This window comes from Pinus tabuliformis, chromosome 9, assembly GCF_031772625.1.
Source record: "Pinus tabuliformis cultivar Carrire ecotype Pingquan chromosome 9, CPIR1, whole genome shotgun sequence".
Taxonomy (NCBI): domain Eukaryota; kingdom Viridiplantae; phylum Streptophyta; class Pinopsida; order Pinales; family Pinaceae; genus Pinus; species Pinus tabuliformis.
In genome coordinates, this window is record NC_142307.1 from 444466269 (window position 1) to 444486010 (window position 19742).

Genomic DNA, 19742 nt, shown 5'->3' on the forward strand with positions numbered 1-19742 from the left:
ATACCTTAAGAGAAGACCTATCACAAACTGGATTACGGTAGTGGAGATCACGATAAGAAAGGGATATTTCATATGGCTGAGTTTTCAAAAGATAAAACTTTGGTTCTTAAAGCTATTAAATGGGCATTTGGGAAGGGCAATATGATTAACATCACACACAGCAAGATTGTGGGATGTTCGCTTAACACTTGGCTCACATAAGGCACCATTATATATAACATCTTATCGAAAGTTATTTTGGAGAGCATCAAGGGCACACTCTCTCTCCACGTTGCAAGGGAGAGTTTGGGATCTCGCCTAATATTTATTAGCGTTATGGATGGTATCACTCAAAATATTAATTTGGCTAGGGGCGTGGGGATGTTTGGGGGATATAAAATGACCAAGGAGATTAGTATCATGCATACTCCTTTTGTATATGATATTCTAACATTTCCAATGACACTCGAAGGATTTACACCACATCTTTCACCATTTCGATGAGGCTTATGTACTTATTGTAAATGGACAAAATTCTATTCTCATTTTCTCACATAGGAACCCTTCATATATAAAATCACATTGTTGAGACATTTGGGGTCTCCATTAAGCCCTTCATGAACGCTTTACCTATTTTGGATGTAGGTTGATGCCTAACAAGTACAGTTTGAGGGACTAAACATGGCTACTCTCTCAATTTTGGAAGAATCTCAAATGTTGGACTCACCCTTTGGTTCTCACTTGGTGAGAGGTTCACTTTGATTCAATCTATCCTTCAATAATTTACAATATAACAGATGTGCTTATTTTCCCTCCCCACACATTATTTCTAAGATCCGCTTAGTTTTAGTGAGATTCCTATGCTGTCACATAGATGGGAATCAAAAATTTCATTCTACCCTTTCAGTGACTAGACATGGCTACTCTCTAAATGTCAAAAGAAGCTCAAATTTTGGACTCACCATTGGAAAGAGGTTCACGTTGATTCAATCTTTCCTTCAACAATTGAAAATATATTGGATGCATCTATTGTCCCTTCTCACACACATTATTTCTCAGATCCGCTCACTTTTAGCGAGCTTCCTATGGTCCTAGACTCATGTCAATCTAAAATTTTATCTAGTTAAGTGAACCTATATTTCTAGCCCAAGAGTACTAAGTGGGTGGGGTATTCTAAATACAAAGGTATTTTGTTATTCATTATTAGTGAAGTCCCTTAGGTTGGAAGTATTTGGTCAAGCCATTACAAAGGAGATTATATCATAAAGATACCTTAAGATAAGACCTATCACAATCATGATTAGGGTAGGTGAGATGGGAATAAAAAACTGATATTTCATATGGCTGAGTTTTCAAAAGATAAAACTTTGGTTCTTGAAGGTGATTAAAATGGAATTTGGGAAGGGAAATATGATTGTCATCACACACAACTGGATTGTGGGATTGTCAATTAATAGTTGGATGACATACGACATTATCATATATAAGATCATATAGAAATTCATTATGGAGAGGATCAAGGGAACACTCTAGCTCCATATTGCAAGGGATAAGTTTGAATTTCCCTAATATATATTGTGTTTATGGATGGTATGACTCAAAATATTAATTTGGCTAGGACCATGGGGACTTTTAATGCATTTAAAATGATAAAGGAAGTTAGTATAACTCAAAAAAATTTGTAGTTCATAATATGCCTTTTAGAATGACATGGGACGGCTTATACCACATCTTTCATTGTTTCACTGAGGACTGTGGAATTATTGTAAACGGACATAAATCTATTCTTATTTTATCACATGGGAACCATTAAGATATAAATCACATTGTCGATACATTTGGGGTCTCCACCAATCCCCTTCATGAAGGATTTACCTATTTGGGATGTAGGTTGAAGGCTAACAACTATAGTTTGGGGAAATAGATAAGGTTGCTCTCTAAATTTTGGAAAAACCTCAAATGTTGGAGTTACCCTTTGGCTCTCACTCGGTTGGAGGTTCGCTTTGATTCAACTTATCCTTCAACAATTGAAAATATATTGGATGCATCTATTTTCCCTTCCCATGGTCATTATTTCTAATATCCTCTCCGGTTAAGACAATTACCTATGCTTCCACAAAGATGGGAGTCACAAATTTCATACTACCCTTTAGGTGACTAGACATGGCTACTATCTAAATTTTGGAAGAAGCTCAAATGTTGGACTTACCATTGGGAAGGAGGTTCAATTTGATTCAATATGTCCTTCGACAGTTAACAATATATTTCTAGACCAAGAGTACTAGGTGGATGGGGTATTCTAAATACAAAGGCATTTGGTTAGTCATTATCAATGAAGCCCCTTAGGTTGGAAGTATTTGGTGAAGACGTTTGGAAGGAGATTCTATCATAAAAATACCTTAAAAGAAGACCTATGACAAACATGATTAGGGTAGGGGAGATGGGCATAAGAAAGGGATCTTTCATATGGTTGAGTTTTCAAAAGATAAAATTTTGGATCTTGAAGCTAATTAAAATGGCATTTGGGAAGGGCAATATGATTGTTATCACACACGATTGGATTGTGGGATTGTCAATTAACACATGGATGACATAAGGCACTATTATATATAAGCTCTTATAGAAAGTTATTTTGGAGAGGATCAAGGGAACACTCTTGCTCCACATTGCAAGGGAGAAGTCTGCATTTCCCCTAATATTTATATTGGTTATGGATGCTATTACTCAAAATATTAATTTGGCTAGGGCCATGGGGATGTTCAGAGGATTTAAAATGATAGAGGAAGTTAGTATCACTAAACTTTTTTTTGTAGATGATATTCTGACATTTGGAATGACATGGGAGGGTTTACACCACATATTTCATTGTTTCAATGAGGCTTGTGGACTTATTGTAAATGGAAAAAAGTAAATTCTTACTTTCTCCCATGTGAACCCTTCAGATATAAATCACATTGCCGAGGCATTCGAGGTCTCCACGAATCCCCTTCATGAAGGCTTTATGTATTTGGGATGTTGGTTGAAGTCTAACAACTATAGTTTGGGGAACTAGACAAGGCTACTCTCTAAATTTTGAAAAAATATCAAATGTTGGACTCACCCTTTGGCTCTCACTTGGTGGGAGGTTCGCTTTGATTCAGTTTATCCTTCAACAATTGAAAATATATTGGATCCATCTATTTTCCCTTCCCACACTAATTATTTCTAAGATCCACTTAGTTTTAGCGAGCTACCTATCCTACGAGAATGATGGGAGTCACAAATTTCATACCACCCTTTAGGTGACTAGACATGGCTACTCTCTAAATTTATGAAGAAGCTCAAATGTTGGGCTCGCCATTGGGAAGGAGGTTAAAATTGATTCAGTTTGTCCTTCAACAGTTAACAATATATTGGATGCATCTATTTTTCCTTCACTCATACATTATTTTTCAGATCCCCTGAGTTTTAGCAAGCTTCTTATGGTAGTAAATGCATGGCAATCTAAAAAAAATTCTTGTTAAGTGGAGCTCTATTTCTAGCCCAAGAGTACTAGGTGGATGGGGTATTCTAAATACAAAGGTATTTTGTTAGTCATTATTAATGAAGTCTCTTAGGTCGGAACTATTTGGTGAAGCCATTTGGAAGGAGATTTTATGCGCAAACTACCTTAAGACAAGACATATCACAAATTGGATTAGGGTCTGGGAGATAGGCATAAGAGAGGGATCTCTAATATGGCCGATTTTTCAAAATAGAAAACTTTGGTTCTTGAAGCTGATTAAGTGGGAATTTGGGAAGGGCAAGATAATTATCATCACACAAGACGTGATTTTTGGATTGTGAGTTAACACTTGGCTCACATAAGGCACTATTATATACAAACTAATATCAAAATTCATTATGGAGACCATCAAGGGAACACTCTCACTCCACATTACAAGGGAGAAGTTTGGATTTCCCCTAAGATTTATGGTGGTTATGGATGGTATCACTGAAATTATTAATTTGGCTAGGGCCATGGGGATGTTTAGGGGATTTAAAATGGTAGAGGAGGTTACTATCACTCACCTCTTTTTTGTAGATGATATTTTGACATTTCTAATGACACTAGGAGGCTTTACACCACATATTTCACTGTTTCAGTGAGGCTTCTAGACTTATTATAAATGGACAAAAGTGTATTCTTATTTCGACATCGGAACCCTTGAGATATAAATCACATTGCTAAGACATTTTGGGTCTCCATGTTATAGACATTTTTGTGCCTTACAGCTATAAGCATGAAATGTCCATAATCTAAGGGATCCAAAGTCCCTAAACATGTTGTTCGTACCCCTAGAGGAACAAGGCTAACAAAACACAGCAATTCACAGAAGTTCTCCACTAGAAACTGCTCAAAAACAAGTCAATTCAGGATCAATTCAGTGGCTCCACTAGCTGTCTGCGCTGAAATGCAAAGTCAACACTGGCTACCTGCACTGCAACGCAGGTAGAAGCACTACCAGGGTGCGTTGAGCGAGAGTTGACAAATGGCAAGTTCATTCCAAGAGGTGTCAAGACCCAGGAAGCTTCCAGAATCTTCCTCAATGACACTTGCCTCAGTGAATTCGACTAGTGATGAGTAAGAGGTTCCCAATCTCCAAGTGGAAGCAAGAACCTCCAAGTGGAATCAAGAACTGACAGAGGGAGAGGACACTAGTCAGATCTCAAGCTGACTCATCCTATCTCCAAACATCTATATATGGATCTCTCCTCCATGAGATCTAGAGGCTGGAATTTTGTTATTGCAAAGAATTGCTGTTGGTTTGAGATTGGAATCATTGGGTGCTTAATGCTTTGAAGGAAGGGGAAGATAGGAATTTCATTTGCTTGGAAGGAGATGCTGGATTGGAGCCCTCTGGGTTGTATCTCTTCCTGAACCTTGTTATTCATAAATAAAGCTATCTTGGTTTCTCCTATATACTGGTGTATCTTTGATGTATGATTGCATTAGTATGTTTAGTTTATTTCTAATCCTGAACTAGTTATGAATATGAATCTATGTCTTTGTGTAGTGTTCTCTTCTTGTGATCTTTCAGAAGCCTCTTGAAGTTGGGCGAGCGAGAAGGCAAGTATCTGGGAACTCCCAAAGAGAAGAGAAACCGGATCGAGGGACAAACGGAAGACACCGGTTAGTCCATCCATCTCTCTTCATTCTTAATTCATAAAGAAAGAATACTAGAATAGTTGTTTCTGTTTGTTGCTAAGGCACTGTCACACCTTAGGTGGATAGGATCGTCCTGCATAGGCATTTTTCCCCACAACAAATTGGCGACTCCACTGGGGAGATCTGTTTATTCATTTTATTTGTGTCTCTATCATTGTTTGTTTCATAGACTCAAGAGCAGCAATCGAACTGCATCTGCTATTCTCAGATGCAAAGTAGACAACTGCTGCTTTGATCCAATCACTGGATTTGTCTATGATCTGAAAATGGACTCAAAAATGATTTGATGATCCTCTGTGATAGATCTTAGCCCTTCCTCAAAGCATCCCTTTGATTGTACCTTGCTTGTTGCTTTGATTTGGTCTGAAACCGTAGATTAATCAGCAAACTGTGACCCAAAACCCAGTGAGGAACTCTCGTTTCTCCTTCAGCGCAGACCCTATGAAGAGGTTCTGCATTTCAACGCAGGTCCCGTGAAGGCTACCTGCGCTGAATGTCAAAACCTCTGTGTTGAGGGTGCGTTGATCCAACTTAGGCCTTGTGCAGCTGGGGTTCTCTGCTCTGTTTTGCCTTGTTTTGATCTCTGATTTCTACAGCCTGTAACCAGCATAGGTACCTGTCTGATAACTCCTTTTCTCTGCTTAAATTCCACCTCCTTTTGTACAAAAAAACTGTGAGTGTTTTTATGTGTTTGTGGTGTCATTTACAGTTTTCCTTTGCAAGAGTGAAATAGTCATCCTGTAGCCCTTGATTCAGATCTGTTTATTGTGATCTTAGGAGAGAGTTCATTGGTTGTTTACAGTTGATTATACATTTACTTTTGCTTTTGGTTTGAGTTTGTCTCTTTTAAGTGTCGAAACAAGTGTTCATTTCGAAAGTCGTAAAGTGTTGTATTCTCTTCTACCCTTTTTGATTTCGAAAAAGTAAACTTGTTTGTATTTATCATTTAAAAGCAAATTCAAAGTTGTACAAAAAGCTTTCTTTTTAGGCATCAATATTAAGAGAGCGGAAAACAAACACCTGCATTGTGCATTTGCATCTTGATAGTTTGCATGTTTGATTTAGGAAAAGTGCATTTAGAGTGTGCTGATTGCTCTTTGAGAAAAGATGGTGTCTTTCTTTTCCCTTTGTAGCTAGGATTTTCATTGTTGAAAAGATATAAAAGCTTGCTTATCATCTTTAGACTGCATTTAGGAATTGTATCATACATCTCGTGGTGATCCAAAAAGGCAAACTTCTAATAAAGATCAACCTAAAATAAATTGAATGAACTTAACAACACTTTGTAACTTAACGCACAACATAGAGGTCTAGGCTAGAGACGTGTTCCGGCGTCGTAAAGCCTGGTGACTGTCGATCTCGCTGATGGTGGGTGATTCCTCCTGAGGGACGATAGCGCCAGTACATATTGTGCTCCCATGTACCGTCGAGTATATATTGGGAGACCCCTATAGGCATAAAACCTTTATCCTTAGGAAGCCGTGTCGGCCGCCCTACTGATCGCAATGCACTGAACACAGCATTCAGGAAGATTGACCGCCCAAACCTTAAAAAGTATTCTGCGGTTTTGCGAAAAGTTTGGCACACCCTCTACCTAGAACTCCAGAGCAGTTCCTTTTGGCCTTTTTCAGACTCTATAACGGAAAACGTCCATTCGAGCATTTGTCACTTCGGGCTCGTTAAAACATCGAAGGAGACTAGAGTCATCTTTAGCTTTTTCTCGACTCTTTAAAATTGAAAAAGCAAGTTGTGTCCAAGCGTCGTTAAAATTTATTTTAAACGGAATAATCATCACCATTCCCTCGTTGATCTTCGAAGTTAGTCTCTTTTCATCGTAAGTTCTTGTAGAATCGCTAGAAAATCTTTTGGATAGACTAAATATGTCTGAAAAACCGTCGACATCCAGGACTGTGTCATCCGACGCAGCAGCGGCAGAGCCTCCTGCTGCTACTCCAACGATGTTCGCTGGTATACCATCTGTCCCGGCAAATTGTCAACAACAAGTTGGAGTCCAACCAGAGACTGTTTCGACGACATGGTTAGTTCCTATTTCTTCATCTGGATTATCATCTGGTATTTCTTATGTTGAAACTCAACAAATTGATCCAATGTGTCTTCAAAGGCCAATCTACCCTCTAAGTACTGGATTGCCACCATATGGAAGGCAGTATGCCTTTTCATTGTTCCCTCCCGGAGAACAACCATATGGGAGTTTACAACAAAGTTCAGGTCAAACTGGAATGACATCCAGCGGTTGGGTACCAATACTGCCTCAGCAACCAAGGGTTGTATATTCAATGCAACCAGTCCACCCTGTGTCGAATATTCCCACTATACTTGCTATGGTGACTGCGTCGCAAGTACAAGCGCTACCTGTTGTATGTCAACCCCAACAGCCTCAGGTTGCGATACAACAGCCTCTTGTCTCAACGACTCAATCACAACCTCAGGTTAGTGCCTCCTTATCTGGAGCGACTCAGGATCAAACAAGTATTGTGACTCCTCATCTTGGTCAATCATCCAGTATTGGTCAACAGCAAATGGTTCAACAACCAGAGCTGGTTCAAACTCAACAACCCCCATTCCAGCAATCATATCAAGGACCTGAGCAACAAGTCTTTGTAAGTAATGGGCAATCGCATTTCCAAAGTGGTTATCAACAACCATATTATAATGGTTATGCCCATCAACCTTGTCAAAGTTGCCAGCATCAAATACATTATGTTGGTATGCAAAGACCCATTGCTCAGGCGATTCAATCTTATCCTGGGTATGCTTCGCCTAACCTGAATCAACAGTTGCCCTTTGTAGCAACTCTAGAATTACCAGATCTAAACCGGCTGACGAATGATCCAATTGCTTATGCCCCTTGGTGGCCAGCGATTCCGCATAAACTTCCATCAGATATTCCTAAATTTAATGGAAATCCAGGTGAAGATCCGTTGAATCATGTGATGACATTTCATCTGTGGTGTTCATCAAACACCCTAAACGATGATTCGATTAGGCTTCGCCTTTTTCAGAGGACGTTAACTGGTCCAGCGGCAAAATGGTATATTGAATTGCTTAGAGCTTCGTTCGGCAATTTCAGTACCTGAGCCACGACTTTTTTAACCCATTTCAATTGCCGATAAGGTATGAAACGGGAACGGAAATCTTAACCAACTTCAAACAGACAACGGCCACTCACATATTGATCATATACATGAGTGGCGACGTTGTCGTAGGATGGTAAAAACGTACGTTCCCGATCAGCTATTAGCTGAATGGTTTATCAAGTCGTTACTTCCTGCTATAACGGAAGATGTGGAAAAGGGGGAAGTCGTAACGAAAGAGCAATTTATCGCTCATGCGCAATATCTGGACTTGGTCTATACTCAGTCTGGCACGCTCTACGACAAAATACCTGACACCCCTAGACCAGAATTCTCAATTCCTCCTCCTCCTAAATCGAACAATGACTCTCATGCTGGCAATGGCGTGATTGGCAAAACAGACACGAAATCGACAAAGGCTACATCTAAAAAGGCCCGTAAGATTTCTACTCAAAATGCAAATGAGGAACTTCTTGCCTCGGAAGTAAATGCCGTGTCGACCGACAAGGGCAAACAACTGAAGCAACCAGGGGGCAAGAAGAAAAAGAAAGGGAGAAAAAGGAAACCCCCTGTGGGGTGTCATATATGCGATGAGGATCATTGGACGAGAGATTGTCCACATATAGCTGAAGTTAAGAAACTCTTTAAGAGTTCAAAAACCCCAGCAGTATTGATTGATCCGTTTCCAAGCCCGGGAACCAAACTGGTTGCTAATCAAAATGCTTCCCGATCCCAAGTGCTTATGTTGTCTATCTCAAAGCATCAAAATGATGCTTTGACAAGGAATAAAGATTACGGAATCCACAGGTGTCGAATAACAAGGCTAATGAATGACCTAGTAGTTCGACAACAACTTTGACCAAAGTTGTGCCACCCATCATTCCTGAACAAATGATAAAGTCGCCAAAGGGAGTAGTACACAAGTTGACATTTAATCCTCGTGCAAAAATAGCACATAATTATAATATAATAGAGGATCTGGCCCAATCGTCGTCCGCTATGTCGACGCTTGAGGTACCACAAAATTGCCTCTCCCAAGAGCAAGCTTTATTATCAGCAATAGGTGGGATTGACCCAATGGATTCCAATGTTGTGGCCTTTGGTCATAAAGGATATGACCCTCAGTTACCAGCTCAACTAGCTTTCCTTATTCAAGTGAAAGCCCTCAACAAAACTGTTCATCGAACAATTATTGATGAGGGGGCATCTACATGCATTATGTCGATGAGTTGCTGGAAAACTTTAGGATCTCCAACCTTGTCGCAATCTTCGACGACATTAAAAGCATTTGATGGACGGACATATACCCCATATGGTATTCTAAATAGCTTGAAAGTTGAACTAGGAGGGAAAACAGTAGAAATAGATGTTGAAGTCATAGATGGGAATCTTCATTACAACATCCTACTAGGACGACCATGGATATATGCCATGGCAGCTGTTGTGTCGACCTATTTTAGAAAGATTGCATTTCCCTTTCAAGGAGGGATTACAATCGTCGATCAACAAAACTTCCTCCTCAATGGTTCTCAATTTACTAGAAGCATTCCCATGATCCATGGAAGTAATCATTCGCTCCAAAATATCAGAGTAGGTCTCCTAAAAGACCCTGCCTTAATGGGTACTTTTGCCCTACCGCCTCCGAGTAATCTGGCGGAAGTGGCCACAGTGGAATATGAAACCTTCTATATCTGATGGATTCGGACTCCGAGGACGGTTCTTATCTCGTGTCAACCTCGTTAAAAAATGAAACAAGGAGTCTTGAGGATGTTCTTTTACCGTGTCAACCTCATTAAAAAATGAAACAATCCCCTTTCCAAATCTCAAAGGTAAACCTTCATTCCAACCACCGAGTTGAATGCAATGAAGCTTGGGGGGCATGCACCTCGATTTGCATTGTTATGCTGGGGGCATGCAAACTTATCACGAGCAGTGTTACTGCAGGGTTCAAGCTCGTTAAAAAATAAACCTGCATCGAGCAGTTTTAGCACATAGTTCATGCTCATTAAAAAATAAAACATAAGATCACGCAGTTTTTTTCCGTGTTTAAGCTCGTTAAAAAATGAACTATGCTCCGGTAAATAACCACCGTGAATGTAACATTATCAGCCATTAAAGCCTTGGTCCTGTTTGCACCGTCACCTCCACTTTTCCATTGGCCGATCGTTCACCTCCATATGATTGTTTACCCATTTTGAGGAACAGCTGCGAAGAGTGATTTCACTAGCCATCCTTATGACACTGCCGTGATTGGAAAATTCCAACCCGTACCTGGAATCAACTGCTAACCCTTTTATCACTCGTTCCTCAAAAGACGAGTCTTCTTTAAGCTCTTTTCATCTGACTCGTAAAATATGAAAAGATTGCCGGGTTTTGGCCTTCCAGCTCGATAAAGCGACCGGAAGAGCTATCCCTCCTCTAGATTTTAATCTTTTTGGACCTGAGGGATTATTGCACAAAAATATCGAGCGCTTGTTTTGTTCGGCTCGTTAAAACTATCGAAAACTCATCCCTTCTGTATTGTTTTATACCTTTTCGGAGTTAAGGGATTAGATGATGAAAAAGGACTTTCGGAGTTGACTTTACGTACCTTTTCAGACTCTCTAAAAATGAAAAGGACCGAGTTATCTTTGTCGTTAGACTCGTTAAAAGCATTAAATAGCGACAAACTTGTCTTTAGATGAGAACGAGTTTCACTATCGCTAGGCTCGTTAAAGCATAGCGATGGGCTTGCCCGAAGGGCAAGTTATAGAACAAGCATATGTTATCCTCCTCAAGCTTGACAAAAATAAAGAGGTACTGGTCAGCAATGACTGGGGAAAAATTGGGAGAAATTCAAGAAAACTTTGATGGTAGCAAGTCGCTCTTGAGCATGACACTTCCACTCCGTGCCTGAGTCGGTTGGGTTGTTTCATTCACCGGTCACATCACCATGGTCTCGCCATACCATCCATATTTGGGGTAATGCTACCGATCCATCGCATCAGTGTCGCCATATGTTCAAGAGAAGTCGTTCAGAAAAGTCAACCGTGTCCCATCCAATGTCGTACATTATCCTTCATCCTTTCATGACTGCCACCCTGAATCATATGTCACAGATCGTTTTCACCTCCATCAAAATCATTAGCTCCGTTCCATGTCATTGATGTGGGATTCATTAAGGCCCTCCTTTGACAGATCGCTTCTTGTCGACATCAGCTCATTATCCAAGAAGTTGATCTAGGAACAACCCCTTCAGTACTTTGAAGCTTGCATGCCTCAATGGCAAGTTTCTCACTTCTGGCGACAGGTATACATCAATGACCTTCGACCGAAAGATTTTGCGTGGTGTTCGACGCCAAGTCCTTTATTCACACCACGTGAATTGTACTGCAGTACCTTGAGGGTCATTATCATTATCGGTGATTCCTCTCGCGCTTGTTAATGGTTTACCTCATTAACCGGTAATCAAGCGATGTCTTTCCATGTTTGACTTCAGAACATTTCTCACATGGATCGACTTGTACTTAGAGTGAAGATCGAACGAGTTTGAATACCCCGGATCTAGTTTCATCCATCCGGGCTGCGATATATATTCAGGAAAGATAAAGACATTGACATGTACATCATTGCAGCAGATAATAATCCTACCCAAAGGATGATAATTTCATCAAAATTATCAGTCTACCATCAGACGATTGTCTGTTCTATGTACAGAAAAATGAATTTATAAAGCTGAGCATGGGAATGCCCGCCTCAGCTAGATCATGAAAGCAGTATGAAAAATAATGTATTGTATTGTATTGTATTACAGGTCTCCTCCTAGCAATGAATGAACTTCGGATCCTCCTGATAAATCATTTCACCCGATAAATGGCCTCATACTTTAGGGGGCAACTGTTATAGACATTTTTGTGCCTTACAGCTATAAGCATGAAATATCCATAATCTAAGGGATCCAAAGTCCCTAAACATGTTGTTCCTACCCCTAGAGGAACAAGGCTAACAAACCACAGCAATTCACAGAAGTTCTCCACCAGAAACTGCTCAAAAAACAAGTCAATTCAGGATCAATTCAGTGGCTCCACTAGCTGTCTGCGCTGAAATGCAAAGTCAACACTGGCTACCTGCACTGCAACGTAGGTAGAAGCACTACCAGGGTGCACTGAGCGAGAGTTGACAAATGGCAAGTTCATTCCAAGAGGTGTCAAGACCCAAGAAGCTTCCAGAATCTTCCTCAATGACACTTGCCTCAGTGAATTCGACTAGTGATGAGTAAGAGGTTCCCAATCTCCAAGTGGAAGCAAGAATCTCCAAGTGGAATCAAGAACTGACAGAGGGAGAGGACACTAGTCAGATCTCAAGCTGACTCATCCTCTCTCCAAACATCTATATATGGATCTCTCCTCCATGAGATCTAGAGGCTGGAATTTTGTTATTGCAAAGAATTGCTGTTGGTTTGAGATTGGAATCATTGGGTGCTTAATGCTTTGAAGGAAGGGGAATATAGGAATTTCATTTGCTGGGAAGGAGATGCTGGATTGGAGCCCTCTGGGTTGTATCTCTTCCTGAACCTTGTTATTCATCAATAAAGCTATCTTGGTTTCTCCTATATACTGGTGTATCTTTGATGTATGATTGCATTAGTATGTTTAGTTTATTTCTAATCCTGAACTAGTTATGAATATGAATCTATGTCTTTGTGTAGTGTTCTCTTCTTGTGATCTTGCAGAAACCTCTTGAAGCTGGGCGAGCGAGAAGGCAAGTAGCTGGGAGCTCGCAAAGAGACAGAGAAACGGATCGAGGGACAAACAGAAGACATGGTTAGTCCATTCATCCTCTCTTCATTCTAATTAATGAAGTCCTCAGTTAGGTGGATGGTGTATTCTAAATTTTTGGTCATTATTAATGAAGTCCCTCATTTGGAAGGAAGATTATATTAGCAAAATACCTTAAGAGAAGACCTATCACAAACTTGATTAGGGTAGTGGAGATTAGTTAAGAAAGGGATCTTTCATATGGCTGAGTTTTCAAAAGATAAAACTTTGGTTCTTGAAGTTGATTAAATGGGCATTTGGAAAGGGCAATATGATTATCATCACACACCAAGGGATTGTGAGATTGTCACTTACTTTCATACTACCCTTTAGGTGACTAGACATGGCTACTCTCTAAATTTCGGAAGAAGCTCAAATGTTGGACTCTCCATTGGGAAGGAGGTTCACTTTAATTCAATCTCTCCTTCAAAAATTGATAATATATTGGATGCATCTATTTCACCTTCTCTCACACATTATTTCTCAAATCCCGTGATTTTTAGTGAGCTTCCTATGGTAGCAGACTCATGGCAATCTAAAATTGTATCATGTTAAGTGGGGCTCTATTTCTAGCCCAAGAGTATTATGTGGATGGAGTATTCTAAATACAAAGGTATTTCATTAGTCATTATTAATGAAGTCCCTTAGGTCAGAACTATTTGGTGAAGCCATTTGGCAAGACATTATATGAGGAAAATACCTTAAGAGAAGACCTATCACAAATAGGATTAGCATATGGAAGATAAGCATGAGAAAGTGATCTTTCATATGCTTGATTTTTCAAAAGATAAATATTTGGTTCTTGAAGCTGATTAAATGGGAATTTTGGAAGGGAAATATGCTTATCATGACACACGACTGATTGTGGGATTGTGAGTTAACACTTGGCTCACAAAGGCACTATTATATATAAGTTCATATCGAAATTCATTATGGATAGCATAGGGAACACTCTTGCTCCACATTACAAGGGAGAAATTTGGATTTCCCCTCATATTTATGGTGGTTATGGATGGTATCACTCAAATTATTAATTTGGCTAAGGCCATGGGGATGTTTAGGGGATTTAAAATGATAGAGGAGGTTAGTATCACTCACCTTTTGTTTGAAGATGATATTTTGACATTTCTAATGACATTGGGAGGCTTTACACCACATATTTCACAGTTTCATTGAGGCTTCTAGACTTATTGTAAATGGAAAAAAGTCTATTCTTATTTCTGACATGGGAACCCTTGAGATATAAATCACATTTTTAAGACATTTGGGGTCTCCACCAAGCCACTTCATGAAGTATTTACCTATTTTGGATGTATATGAAAGCCTAACAACTACAATCTGGGGGACTAGACATGGCTACTCTCTAAATTTTGGAAAAATCTCAAACTTTAGATTCACACTTTGGCTCCCACTAGGTGGGGGGTTCACTCTGATTAAATATATCCTTCAACAATTGACAATATATTAGATGCATCTATTTTCCCTTCCCTCTAATTATTTCTACGATTCTCTTTGTTTTAGCAAGTTTCCTATGGTGCTAGACACATGGGAATCACAAATTTCATACAACCCTTTCTGTGACTAGACATGGCTACTCTCTAAATTTTGGAAGAAGCACAAATGTTGGACTCACCATTAGGTAGGAGGTTCACTTTGATTCAATTTCTCCTTCAACAATTGACAATATATTGGATGCATCTATTTTCCCTTCTCGCGCACATTATTTCTTAGATCCCCTCTAGCGAGCTTCTTATGCTCCTAGACTCATGACAATCTAAAATTTTATCTTGTTAAGTGGAGCTCTATTTCCAGCCCAAGAGTACTGAATGGGTGAAGCCATTTGGAAGGAGATTATATCAGCAAAATACCTTAAGAGAAGACCTATCAAAAACTTGATTAGGGTAGTGGAGATCGATATAAGAAAGGGATCTTTTATATGGTTCGGTTTTCAAAAGATAAAACTTTGGTTCTTGAGGCTAATTAAATGGGCATTTGGGAAGGGAAATATGATTCTCATCACACACGAAGGGATTGTGGGATTCTCACATAACACTTTGCTCATAAGGCACTATTATATATAAGCTAATATAGAAATTCATTATGGAGAGCATCAAGAGAACACTCTAGATCCACATTTCAAGGGAGAATTTTGGATATCCCCTAATATCTATCTCAATTTTATGGATGTTATCAATCAAAATATTAATTTGGCTAGGGAAATGGGGGTGTTTAGGGGATTTAAAATGATAAAGGAGGTTAGTATCACTCACATCTTTTTTCTAGATGATATTTTGACATTTCAGATGACACTCGGAGGCTTTACACCACATCTTTCATTGTTTCATTGAGGTTTGTGGATTTATTGTAAATGGACAAAAGTCTATTCTTATCTTCTCACATGGGAACCCTTAAGATATAAATCACATTGCTCAAACATTTTGGGTCTCTGCAATGCCCTTTCATGAAGGCTTTACCTATTTGGGATGTAGGTTGAAGCCTAACAACTAGAGTTTTTGGGACTAGACATGGTTACTCTCTAAATTTTGGAAAAATCTCAAATTTTGGAGTCACCCTTTGGCTCTAACTCGGTGGGAGGTTCACTTTGATTCAATCTGTCCTTCAAAAATTGACAATATATTGGATGCACCTATTTTCTCTTCCCACACTCATTATTTCTAATATCATCTTAGTTTTAGCCAACTTCCTATGTTTCCAGACAAATGGGAATCACAAATTTCATACTACCCTTCCCCTGACTGGACATGGCTTCTCTCTAAATTTCAGAAGAAGCTCCAATGTTCGACTCACCTTTGGGTAGGAGGTTCAATTTGATTCAATTTGTCCTTCAATAGTTAACAATATATTGGATGCATCTATTTTCCCTTCTAGCACACACTATTTCTAGATCCCCTCGGGTTTAGCGAGTTTCCTATCATCCAAACTCATCAGAATCTAAAATTTTATCTAGTTAAGTGGAGCTCTATTTCTAGCCCAAGAGTAATGGGTGGATGGGGTATTCTAAATACAAAGGTACATGGTTAGTCATTATTAATGGAGTCCCTTAGGTTGGAACTATTTGGTGAAGCCATTTGGAAGAAGATTATATCAGCAAAATACCTTAAGGGAGGAACTGTCACAAACTCGATTAGGGTAGCTGAGATTGGTATAAGAAAGGGATCTTTCATATTGCTGAGTTTTCAAAAGATAAAACTTTGGTTCTTCAAGTTGATTAAATGGACGTTTGGGAAGGGAAATATGATTATCATCACAGAGGAAGGAGTTATGGGATTGTCACTTAACACATGGCTCACATAAGGTACTATGGAGAGCATCAAGGGAACACTCTAGCTCTACATTTCAAGGGAGAAGTTTGGATATCCCCTAATATTTATCTCATGCTTATGGATGCTATCACTCAAAATATTAATTTGGCTAGGGTAATGGGGATGTTTAGGGAATTTAAAATGACAGAGGAGGACTCACATTTTTCTTGTAAATGATATACATTTCAAATGACACTTAGAGGCTTCACACCACATATTTCAGTGTTTGAGTGAGGTTTGTGGATTTATTGTAAATGAACAAACGTCTATTCTTATTTTCTCACCTATGAACCCTTAAGATATAAATCACATTGCTCAGGCATTTGGGGTCTCCAACATCCCCCTTCATGAAGGCTTTATGTATTTGGGATGTAGGTTGAATCCTAACAACTAGAGTTTTGGGGACTAGACATGGTTACTCTCTAAATTTTGGAAGAATGTCAAATGTTGGACTCACCCTTTGGTTGTCACTGGGTGGGAGGTTCACTTTGATTCAATCTATCCTTCTAAGAGCCCCTTAGTTTTAGCCAGCTTCGTATGCTGCCAGAAAAATGGGAATCACAAATTTCATACTACCGTTTCAGTGACTAGACATGGCTACTCTCTAAATTTAGGAAGAAGCTCAAATGTTGGACTCACCATTGGACAGGAGGTTCACTTTGATTCAATATTTCCTTCAACAGTTGACAATATATTGGATGCATTTATTTTCCCTTCAAGCACACATTATTTCTAAGATCCCCTCAGTTTTAGCAAGTTTCCTATGGTCCCATACTGAAGGGAATCTAAAATTTTATTTGCTCAAGTGAAGCTCTGTAGCCCAAGAGTACTAGGTGATGGGGTATTCTAAATAATAAAAACTATTATCTATATAAAAAAACTGAATAAAAATATAGTTGGTTTTTATTCTTTTTTATTAAAACACTAGTGAAAAAATTAAAAAAAAAAAAACTAGTGAAACATTAAAAAAACTCATAAATTTTTATTGAAACTAGTAAAGATTAGAAAAATTCCATCTACCTAAAAATACCTAACACTTGGATATTTCATACCAGATGTTGGGAAGAAAAGTGTGCCTTGGGATTCATGTTAAAAAGAAAAGTTCCAAGGACTAACTAGTATGATAGGTTGAAGGTATAGAAAAAGAAATACAAATATTATTTTCAATAAAATATTAAGACTCATGTTAAAAAAAAGTTTCAGAGAATTAACTCTATCCTAGTATGATAGGTGGAAAGTATTAAAAAAATAGATATATTATTTTCCATTTTGTTAGATTTTTATATTGGATTATAAGTTTTATGTAGTTAACTAAAATAAAATTAATTATTAATTTTGCAAATACCTTTTAAAATTATGAAATAACTTTATTCCATACCATTGAATACGAGAATCTGTAACCTTACCATTAAATAAGAAATCTGTACTCAGCTTACGGTTACGGCAATCAATTTCCTTACACGGTACAAAAAATTAAAACAATTCATTGACTCAGTTTCCCAGGTTGGACTAAGTATTTCAACGGTGCCATAAAGTTTCATTAATGGTAAAAAAGTTTGAAACAACGTCTGGTAACAAACCTGCTCTGAGACAATGACCCAGAAAAACACATATTGTTTGACACTACAGAGGTACGAATCGAAAAACAGTAAAGACAAATCTAAAAAAGACACTATTTTAAATCTTATATGCCCTAAACCACGTGGCCCTTTCTGTGCTCGGGCGGAAGGTTAGACCGGTTGTTTCCCAAAAGTGAGTGGATCTCCGACATCATATCCGGCTGGAAAAATCCACGTGGCTGAACCTGTGCAGGCTGGACGTTCGGCAGCTCCTCGTGGATATCGGCGGTTGCGCCCGCCATGACAAAGACGCGTCCGAACGCTAGCAGGCTCCCCATCACGCTCCCTGCCAATATGTCACCAGATTGCACGTCTATCAGACTGACCGTGATTCCTGTAGCTTCCTGGTTCTCGCTGGCGCGAGGAAAAGCTCCGGTGATGGATACAATATGAAACGGTCCTCGATACGTCACCACTCTCGTTGGAACCGCCGGATTGCGCAGGGTGACATTCCTTACCATTCCGTTGCCGCTGAGAATGAAGAGTCCCAGCTGCCGTCTGCGTGCGAATGTCTCCAAAGTCGTCCTCATGTCTTCCCCACTTGGGATCTCGAATGCGAGACACTTCAGCGTGTTTGGCGACTCACGGGTTCCAGGCAGAAGAGCCTTTGGCTTATTCTTGGAGCCCTTAGGCCTGCCGCGGCGGCTTGGCGTCGTCACTTCCCCTCCCTTTCCCGCGCGTTCGGCATTGCCGTTATTGTCCTCGGCCAACTTTCGCCTCTCGGATCCGCTGCTCTGGCCATTTATTTGGGACCCAATATTCAGCTTTTCAGATTGAAGAACATGGCCAGAACTAATGCCTGGGAATTGCCCTGGATGAACTCCGGACATCATTATTTCACGGTCCCGGCTCATATTCCTGACCTGCTATGTAATACAGAAAGGCCCTCCAAGCTTCACTCACTAGGTCTAAATATCACTTCTAGTTACAGTTACTGCATTGGGAAACTGTGGCTTGCTCAAATTCTCCCGCATGTCTAGCATGATTAGTTTTTTGTAGTATTCTCTCGATGCTTGGGATCTAATAAACTAGGTATTCTAGATCATAGGCAAATCTATTCCATTGACAATCCAGTATATATATTTTCTGATGGGGTTATCGAGGCATGGTGTCCCTCTTTCACTATCAGGATCTACCCGTGGAGGTAAATCTGTGAGAGATTATATTCGTCAGTTTTGTAGAGATGGATCTCAGCCAAATAGAAATGGAAATATCAATATCCAGGATGTCACTGATCGTCCCTTGAGGACCATTTTATTTTCCTTTGCTAGGTTGGCTGGTAGCATGGCTCTTCATTTGGAAAATACATCTTACATGCAGTACACCTGGAATGCCTGGAACCAAAGGTGTTCAACTAGTGTGAGGTGGTACTTCCTGTCATAAAATAACAACTCTCCAAGGTAAAGAATGGAAGATCCAAGAATTTTGGCTACCGTTCCATATTGACTACTTTTGACTTAGAGAGGATTCCACTGATGCAGCCTTAGAACATTTCACTTGGATTACCATTACCGAGGGACCCACAGATGCAGAGATGGGTTGATCTCATGGCAAGACATACTCGTCAATCATATATTTCCTTATCCAATGCCTTTTTTTAGTGGTTTGACCGTCAGGAGATGGTCTGTGTGGAGTTTCAATACGTCGGGATGGATTTCTGAGGCGACCCGGATTTGGCGTTACCAACTGGTGAGCATTGGAGTGCTCTAGGTAAAATGATTTGACCATATTTTTGTTTATCA

At 39.5% G+C, this 19742-nt stretch overlaps 1 protein-coding gene across 1 annotated transcript; it reads right to left on the reverse strand.

Moving 5' to 3' along the window:
• Positions 1 to 18074: 18074 nt before the first annotated feature.
• On the reverse strand, positions 18075 to 18854 carry LOC149149063 (AT-hook motif nuclear-localized protein 20-like). The gene has a single exon (XM_089442375.1). The coding sequence runs from the start codon at positions 18852 to 18854 to the stop codon at positions 18075 to 18077; it is 780 nt and encodes a 259-aa protein (XP_089298501.1).
• Positions 18855 to 19742: the final 888 nt, after the last annotated feature.

Coding starts and splice junctions, on each gene's coding strand:
- LOC149149063 (XM_089442375.1), bottom strand. CDS start 18,854: ATGAGCCGGGACCGTGAAATAATGATGTCCGGAGTTCATCCAGGGCAA.